The sequence below is a fragment of the Protomyctophum bolini genome (genome assembly GCF_963924005.1).
Source record: "Protomyctophum bolini genome assembly, chromosome: 24".
NCBI lineage: Eukaryota > Metazoa > Chordata > Actinopteri > Myctophiformes > Myctophidae > Protomyctophum > Protomyctophum bolini.
This window is the reverse complement of record NC_137885.1, coordinates 18,661,704-18,670,603: the sequence shown is the minus strand read 5'-3', so window position 1 is coordinate 18,670,603 and position 8,900 is coordinate 18,661,704. Positions and strand designations below refer to the sequence as shown.

The following is an 8,900-nucleotide window of genomic DNA, read 5'->3' as shown; positions in this document are numbered from 1 at the left end:
TTGGTTTGATGTCTGTTGTAAAGTCAGAAAGAGGAGGCACATTGGGGAATGATACCACACTATAGCGGTGTCATTGAACAATAAGGTTGTCATTGGGGAACGGGGGAGCATCAGTTTTTCAAAGACATTATGTTCTTTTCTGATGTCACATGGTGGTTTTGGGGTCAATTCGGAGGATGTTGGATAGATTCTGATGTCACATGGTTTGTTGGTCACCAGTCAGAGGATGTTCGATTTTGTGATTTGCACAGGCTCCTCCTACCTCCCCTTTCAACCTACAATGCTTTGTAAAATATTAATGTTATCATGCATTTGCCTCTTTTTGTAAATAAACCAGTGAAAACAATACAACCGACTGTATCTTCAATTTATTCAGTTTTACTGAATACATTCTTTTAAATGGGATGTTTTTGCTTGAGTTTTCTTTACACAATACATTTACTTTTTTTTCTATCTCACGCCAGACAAATACCTCATATCACAATAATACTAAAAATACTAAATAGTCTTATAACCATACAAAATTGTTTTAAAAATCATTCAACTGAACGATATAGGTCTAGTGCTCAGTGTGACTGGCCCTTTGAACTAATAAATACTAAACTGAAATTGAAAACTGAAAAAAGTATAACCTTGCCTCCTGAAGTACAGCCGTGCATTCCCACAATGCATCACAATAGACTAACAAATACCTCATATTACAAAGTAACTAAACTGATAAAATCTAAACTTAAAAACTATACCTTTACAAAGAAAAAAGGAATAATAGACTAGCAAAAACTATTTAAAACAATCTAAATTCAATACATTTAAATAAAGTTAGATAAAAAATACAATTCTGAGAGATATTGTATTATATCGAAGAGGCAACTTGGTCCAGGACATTAATCACGTTCATCCTTCATTACTGTTGAAATTGTCCAAAAGCAGCTTGTAGATCTGCCATTTTGAATTAGGGTTTATTATTAAGGCCAACGATCAGCCAGCCGGTCGGTCATCACATTGGACAGATCTTGATGCTGTCCGTACTCGAGCTGAACTGGCCGAGGGCAAAGTCCAGGCCCACTCCCACCCCGCTGCCCACGCCGAAAGCGGCGTACACTGGCTGGGTGAAGTTGGCGCGGAAGGTGTGCAGGAGGCTCATGCTCTCTGCCACGCCGTAGAAGGACAGCGTGCCCGCCATCAGGTCCAGGAAGACACCCACGCGCGGAGAGTACGTGACCGGTATGTCCCGCTTCTCGTTGTCGTGCATGGCCGAGCAGCAGGTGTCCGACACCTCCAGGCTCCAGGACTGCGCGTTGTAGCCGAGGCCCGCGTGCGTGTCCGAGCCCTTCCTCGCCATGGCCCCGTAGGCCACGCCCAGCGAAGAGCCCCGGCCCCGCCACTCCATCTCCCAGTAGGAGCGCTGGCCGTAGGCGGGGCCCTGGCACAGTACCTGGGTCCAGCCGTCGAATCGCTGCGGCGTGTCGGGGTACGGCTGTGCCGAGCCCTGCAGCGTGGCCTTGGTGTTGCCGTCGGAGAGGGCCAGCCGGCGGTGGGCCGTGTTCGCGTCGAGGGTCAGAGACACGGCATCTACGACGAGGGGGGGATGAGATACAGTTCAAATAATCTGATAAACTGTTTATTCTACACAAGCTATAAAAACTATAAACAACTATTAAAGATTATGAAATTAAATCAACAATTTCTTATTTTCTTTGAAATGTTTGTCATATAAAATGATGAGTGTAATGTTGTGGTCCAATGTCAAGTCTATTTCATCATGTGACAGGAGTGATTGGCATGACTGTCATAATAGCCTGCAGTGGGGCCAGTTGGAACCAAGTTTACATAACTGCTTACCTTTGTATATTTTTAGAGAGCATTTCTAATGATTTAAACCCATATGACACTGCCAATATAAGCTGTGTCCACATGGGTTACTGAGCCACCAAAAGCAACCCACTTTACAGCATAAATGAGTATAGCATTTTAGCATGGGTCGGTCCAACTGAATTGTGTAGGTTCTGTAGTATTTGCAGTCAGATTTTGTCAAAACTCACATTGTAGGAACTCTTCTCGGGTTCTTGGTTCTGGGGCCTGGATGCTGTCCATATTGATCTCCCTCACTGTGAATGACAGAGGTGTCACATAAGAGTCATTGCTTCGTCCTACAAGGATAAATAATACATTGACGGTCTACGAGTTCACAATTGCATTGCATCGCAACGTGTTGTGAGCTTGTAGATATGCTATTTTTTGCAATGTTCCGTGCTTAATAAATGTACAGCATTGAAAACATGAAATCTTCACTTTAACTCACACGCAGGGAAGGCCATGTGATCCGACATGGAGGAGGCTGACATGGACAAGTCCAAGAAAAGGCTGGGATTAACTGTCAGGTCCAACGAAAACACAGCATTAGACAGAGATCAGCACAGAATCATTTAAACAATCATTGAAATCATTGAAGCTTTAGAGTTAGACTGAGCAGAGTTGAAGGACATTACATTAGCACTAGGAGGAACGATAAACAAGCTGTGATTTACACTGTACCTTCTATTGGTGTTTCAGCATTGACGATGGGCGTGGCCTGCGGAGTCGCGCGCCGATGGGAGCGGAACAGACTGCTGATCGAAGCCATCCGACTGAATCCTGAAGGGACAAGAGACACCAAACTAGAATGAGACCAGACTAAAAGGAAAGATGGTACTACAAAAGGTACAGATCTGTGCACGCACTAGAGCCAGTCATTGTCAACGTGGGGTCCAGGGACCCCTAGGGATCCTCGGGAGGGTCCCAGGGAGCCCCTGGGTGAAAGCTTTGTGAGCTTGTAGATTCAATATTTCCAAAATATTTTAATATTGACATATTGACACCACAAATCTTATATGGGTCCCCAACACAAAATAGGTTCGCAACTAAATACTTTTTTTTGTGCCATACCTCCAGTTGATGCTGGTGTGGTGGATATTGTGGGGTTTGGGGCAGGGACCACAGCTGGGACAGGAACTGGTGTTGGGGGAGGGCTAATGGGGGTGTGGTTCCTATTAGATCTGTTCCACAGAGACGGGGTCTCTCTCCGACTAGGAGTCGGACTGGGTTGAACTGGTGTTGGTTCCGGTGTTGGGGGAGGGCTAATGGGGGTGTGGTTCCTATTAGATCTGTTCCACAGAGACGGGGTCTCTCTCCGACTAGGAGTCGGACTGGGTTGAACTGGTGTTGGCTCCGGTGTTGGGGGAGGGCTAATGGGGGTGTGGTTCCTATTAGATCTGTTCCACAGAGAAGGGGTCTCTCTCCGACTAGGAGTCGGACTGGGTCGTGGGCTGGGGCTGGATCTGGAACTGGTCGACCTAACTGTGAGAGAGAGACATGTGAAGGGAGAGATGCTTTCAAAACAGGCAAGAAGGCCAGAATCAAGCTAAAATGATATCAAGTTCCAAGTATAGTTCAACAAAGGAGCATGTTTAGTCATGTTTGCAGACCAGGAAATAAAAGTGTGTGTAAATAATTCACTATTTTTAATCATCATTTCATATTTTGACTGAAAGGTTGTTATTCTATATTCTTCAGAATATCGCACCACCCACTGTTAGGATCCAAACCCCACTGCTATAGAGAACGTGTTGTGTCACATGAATGCTCGTGAGAAAATGCTGGGGGAGGAAATCTAAATATCTTGAGGAAGTCTTTGATTTTAAGATTAACTAGTGCGACCAGTCGAACAATGTTGTGTTGGCTGTTTTTACCTGACTCCCTTTCCCCAGTACTCTGCCTGTCTCGAGGTCTGGGGGAATTCCCACTTCCTCTGTCTGCAATGAGGAAGAAATGTACACATATATACATACATTTTTAAAGCACAGAAACACACCAAGATGAGGGATTGTTCTACCAGGCTTTCATAAATTATGGTTTATACTTTCACTTACAACCATGATCACACACACACACACACACACACACACACACACACACACACACACACACACACACACACACACACACACACACACACACACACACCTTGTGGCACGTCTCTGCCCCTGACATCTTGTGGCATATCTCGGCTCCTGACATCTTGTGTCCTCAGACCCACACCTAAACAGCATCCAGTAACATATGAATAATATGAATCATGCTGTGGTTTGGAAATCATCATCAGGTCATTTATTTTTCTCCCCCAAAAACATTGACCCAATAGCCCCTACACACTGCACGATAGATGCTCCGATTATGCTGTTGGGGAGCATTTATGGCGAATGGAGAGAGACTGTATCATGGATCCTGCACCTACGTGAGACGTCAAAATGAATTGAATTAAAAAAATAAATGTAGCCTTTGACAGCAGCGGTTATAGTACCTAATCCTCGCCTTTCTGGACCCCTGGAGTTGACTGAGACACTAAGTGTCGGTGCTGTAAGACAACAAAGGAAGGTCACGTCAAGTTATTGACTGATTGGTTGATCGATTGATTGATTGATTGATTGATTGACTGATCAACCAACTGATCAATAGACAAGAGTGCTATACATACCCTGAGAGCGGTTGTTTGTTGTGTTGCGAGAAGAACCCAGACCAAACACTGTGGGAAATTAACACATTCATAAAATGTGCCATTCATGCATTATCCAACATGACATTTGTTGTTTTTGTGGCTTTCGCCTGTATTTTATATATATTTTTATGGAGGGATAGACAGTAGGCTGACAGGAAATGGGGAGAGAGATGGGGGGGTGACATGCAGTAAAGGCCGCCGGGATCGGGTAAGTAAACGCCCAGCACTGTATAGTTAAATATAACAACCGTTTATGTATATACCGGAAGAAAATGAGAAACTCACACTTTGAAAAGCTGCCTTTTGGTGCGTCGCCTCTATTGGCTGTCAAGAGGTGAGAGAGTGACAGATCAGAGGCAGAAGACTTGTTAAAGTAAGCTTACAGTTATAACATAAAAAACAGCACATACTGTACATAATCATCATCATCATCATCATAATGTGTCAAACTCACCACTGCCATCTCCCAAAGTGAACAGGGCTGTGTCATTCACTGAAAACAAAGATTAGACAACATAAAATGACAAGACTGCAGACATGACCCGACATGTCATCACCATAGATATGTACAGCATAGACGCATGCTTCTTCTTCTGTGTTTGACATGGTTTCTATGCTGGTATTTCTATGGGCATGATAACATTACACAACATGTATATCCGTGTCTCATTAACCTTGCTTGACGATCTTGTTCAGCTCTTTGTTGCAAATGTCCTCCACCTTCTCCCTGAGCTCCAGGATGGCGTCGCACACCGGCTCATAAGAAGCCTCCGGATTGGCCTGCACGCTGGGCAGGTCCCCTGTCTCCAGGGGTTCGCTCAGGGACTCGCATGTCTGTGTGTGGACATGGGAAACAAATGAGAAGACGCTAATGAAACAGTTTTTTATCTTCTTCCTAAACATTCATCTGGATATCTTGTAGAAGATAAAGTAAACATTTGAGAGCTCACAGACACATTACAGACAGACACATTACAGACAGGCAGGTAGGTGGGCAGGCAGGCATATGGTTAGATTTATTATATAAACTAGTCCATACCCGTTTGGGTACCCGTTCCTTTTTGAGGGGCCTCCTATGCACAGCTTTGTGTGTAGGTGTGTTTGTAGCACGGAATGTGATAATGTGATTCGCTGAGCACGGAATGTGATGTATGATGATAAGAGCGCCCCTCACTTCAGTGTGTGATTTTGTGTTTTTGCTGAATGTGGTGAATTTGGTTGAGTGCATTGTGAGTACATTTCACCAGGTGAAGCCTAGGCTCTGTGAGTAAAACCTTTTTTTTTGTTTTTATGTTTTTTGTGGCTTTTGCCTTTATTTTGTATTTTTATAGAGGGATAGACAGTAGGCTGACAGGAAATGGGGAGAGAGATGGGGAGTGACATGCAGTAAAGGCCGTCGGGATCGGGAGTCGAACCCGCGGCACACTGCCAGACTGGATTACCAGGCAAGGTGCCTGGACTGCTGAGCCACGGCCCTCAAACGTGAACACTGAATATCTGTAACTTAAATATAACATGTATCCCCTGTGCGCTTTAGATGGATGGATGGATGGATGGATGGATTGATGGATGACGCTGTGTCCCGCCCGCTCACATATACAGTACCTGGAGGTAATGGATGTGGTCTTCGCAGGAGACCAGCTCCTTCATCTCCGTGTCCCTCTTCTTCAACACCTTGATCTCAGCCTCCAGGCCCTCTGTGACCTCCTGCGCCTGGAGCATCTTCTCCTGGCCAGACTGTTCCATCACGTCCTCCACCAGCTCCTGGAGACGCTCGATGGATCTCTGCAGCTCTGACAGCACCAGCTCTGTGTCGCCGTGGACCCTCTCTGCCGATCGCTGCATGGGGGAAATGGAAGAACTAATGTTAAGGGGTGTGATTGTGAAGGAGTCAAGACCGATCGACCTCGGAGGAAAGCCTGGTCTGTGTTGCAAAATTGCTGTGTGAACCGGTCTGGAACGATTGATATCGCTACGTCATGTTGTAGTGTTGTTTTGTCAGGCAGCAAGAATCATCCGGAACTTCCTTTTCCCTCAAACCGGAAAAGAATAACAAAAGCTCTGCTGCTTTTATTGAGAAAAACGGTTTGAGGGGAAAGGAATGATGACTACAAAACAATACTACGACATGACGTAGCGATATCATCCGCTCCCGACCGGATCATAAACCCGAAAAGGAATGCTGCCCAGGCTAGTTGACCAACCTTCATGACCTCCATCATGTGCTTCATCTCTTTCAGCTGGAACTCTCTGTCTTTCAAACGCTGGTTGTTCTGTGCTTGCATCAGCGACAGCCCTTTCTGAAAGGTGATGTAATCGGGAGATATAAGAACACATGTCATGCAGTTAGACAAAGCGCCACAATAGGTGCATGTGGACATTGGAACACAACCATAAGCCTGCAACATCATGGGTTCTAGTCCAACTCATGAACTGTCATGGTTAACGCATCTGCTCACTTCCTACCCCCTTTTTCCATTGACATCAGCAGTGATGTCAGGAGTGGAAGAAGTCCACCCTGGCAAACTCACCCGAGCTCCCTATAAACAAATACCCGCACAAAGATACTATTATAATCGATATGCATTTAATGTCATTAAACAGTAGAAAGTTAGAAACCATTCTAGAGCGTTGCAGATATAGCTGGTTTTGAGTGCTAGACATTTCTAATTACCGGTAAGTAGTTTTACAGTATAGGCCAATATTAAACCAAGTATAGTCAATAAACTACAACTAGCAACTTCTTCCACTAGTGACGTCCTGATTCTTCATAACCAGACATGTGTTTTTTCAGCAATTATATTATGTGCCGTTTTCTTTTATATAGATTTGAAATAAAGATATTTGAAGTAATCTTTCCCCCCATGTATTTTAAGCAACTGATGTTGTCTAGCTATGTACTAGTTCGAGACTACTAGTATCATGCATTCTTAATCTGTTGCCCTACCTTTCAGCTGCACCATTGACTGTACACTCAAAATAAATTAACCAAGGGGTGGTGGTGCGTTATGACTAAACTGGAATGTAGTTAGGAATGTTCTCAGCCAGGCTGCCGACAACATGAAACACAATGAGCACCACGCCATAAAATGGACAGTGTTACCGAATCACAGTCACACCAATGACACCATCCACCTTTGTGGATTTCTCCATCAAATGAATATATATATCATATATATGGAGGGTATGTACATCTGCCTACCATAGAGCGTGGAATAAATGCACAGGGACCCTACGTAAAGCGAGTCCAAACTTCACAGAGGGTTCCCAAAGGGGCTATGGATAGCCAGTCATTATGACAGAACTTTAAATAAACAATACGTTGAAGGGGAATTTTTGGTCTGTCTTAATACTGTTGTACCAGCAGCACCATGCATGTTCAAAATAAATAATCATGTATATTCTTTACTTGTTTCACATTTTAGGAAACTAACAGCCAATTTCACACTGAGGGGCACCAATCACCATTATACAGGTGCACAGACAGACTTCAAAGGACTCTTCCTGCATCCCTCTTTATCATAAAGCTACTCGATCACTCTAACTCACCTGTCTCTCCTCACGCTCGACCTTGGTGGAGACGCACTCGTGGCCCTTGTGCTGGTTGCTGGTGCACAGCCAGCAGACGTACACCCGGCACTGGCGACAGAAGAACTCCTGCAGGTACTTGTGCTGCGTGCAGATCTTCTCGGCCAGCTGGCCCGTGGGGGCGATGAGCTCGTGCTGCTTCAGCGCGGCCTGCGTCTTGTGGGGCTTCAGGCAGGCCTCGCAGTACGAGCTCATGCACTCCAGGCAGCTCTTCACCGCCTGCCGCTTCTGCCCGCGGCACAGGTCGCAGGCGACCGCCGCCGAGGACAGCGTCTTCTTCCCGGAGGACTTGTTGCTCCGTGTGCTCCGGACCGAATCGCGCGCCGCGTCGGGGGGTTTCAGGGCGCCCTTGCGGAGCTGCTCCACCACCTCGGCCATCATGGTGTTGCGTGCCAGGTCCGGCTTGGGGAAGTAGGTCTTGCGGCACTGCGGGCAGCTGTACTCGCCCTTGGCGTTGGGCTTGCTCCAGTAGTCCTTGATGCAGGCCATGCAGTAGTTGTGGCCGCACGGGATGGTGACGGGGTCGTTGGGGAGGTCCAGGCACACCGGGCAGTTGAACTGCTCATCTGTCCAAAGTTTGGAGCTCATGGTCGGACTCGGCCGCACACCACCGGGGTCGACTATAGTTAGTAGCGACAGTCAGAACTGTTGTAGGAGAGCAAAAGAACATGTGTGTTACCCGGCATAAAGACTTGAAGGTCTCCTGTAGAGAATGTGTGTTTGCCTCAGAAGTGAAGAGAATCAACTTTTCTTCTAGCAGTTCCCCAGATGGTAGGCT

The 8,900-nt window shown here is 45.9% G+C and overlaps 1 protein-coding gene across 1 annotated transcript; it reads right to left on the bottom strand.

Annotated features, from left to right (window-relative positions):
• Positions 1 to 379: 379 nt before the first annotated feature.
• Positions 380 to 8,890, bottom strand: trim25l (tripartite motif containing 25, like). The gene is made up of 15 exons (XM_080758803.1): positions 8,084 to 8,890; positions 6,739 to 6,834; positions 6,140 to 6,373; positions 5,209 to 5,368; positions 4,989 to 5,027; positions 4,820 to 4,858; positions 4,514 to 4,561; positions 4,340 to 4,393; positions 4,003 to 4,077; positions 3,729 to 3,791; positions 2,926 to 3,336; positions 2,536 to 2,634; positions 2,303 to 2,374; positions 2,043 to 2,108; positions 380 to 1,572 (listed from the first exon to the last, which is right to left on the bottom strand). Exons 1-15 carry the CDS (start codon positions 8,708 to 8,710, stop codon positions 998 to 1,000), a joined length of 2,658 nt encoding a protein of 885 aa, XP_080614929.1. The 5' UTR covers positions 8,711 to 8,890; the 3' UTR covers positions 380 to 997.
• Between the last annotated feature and the right edge of the window lie 10 nt (positions 8,891 to 8,900).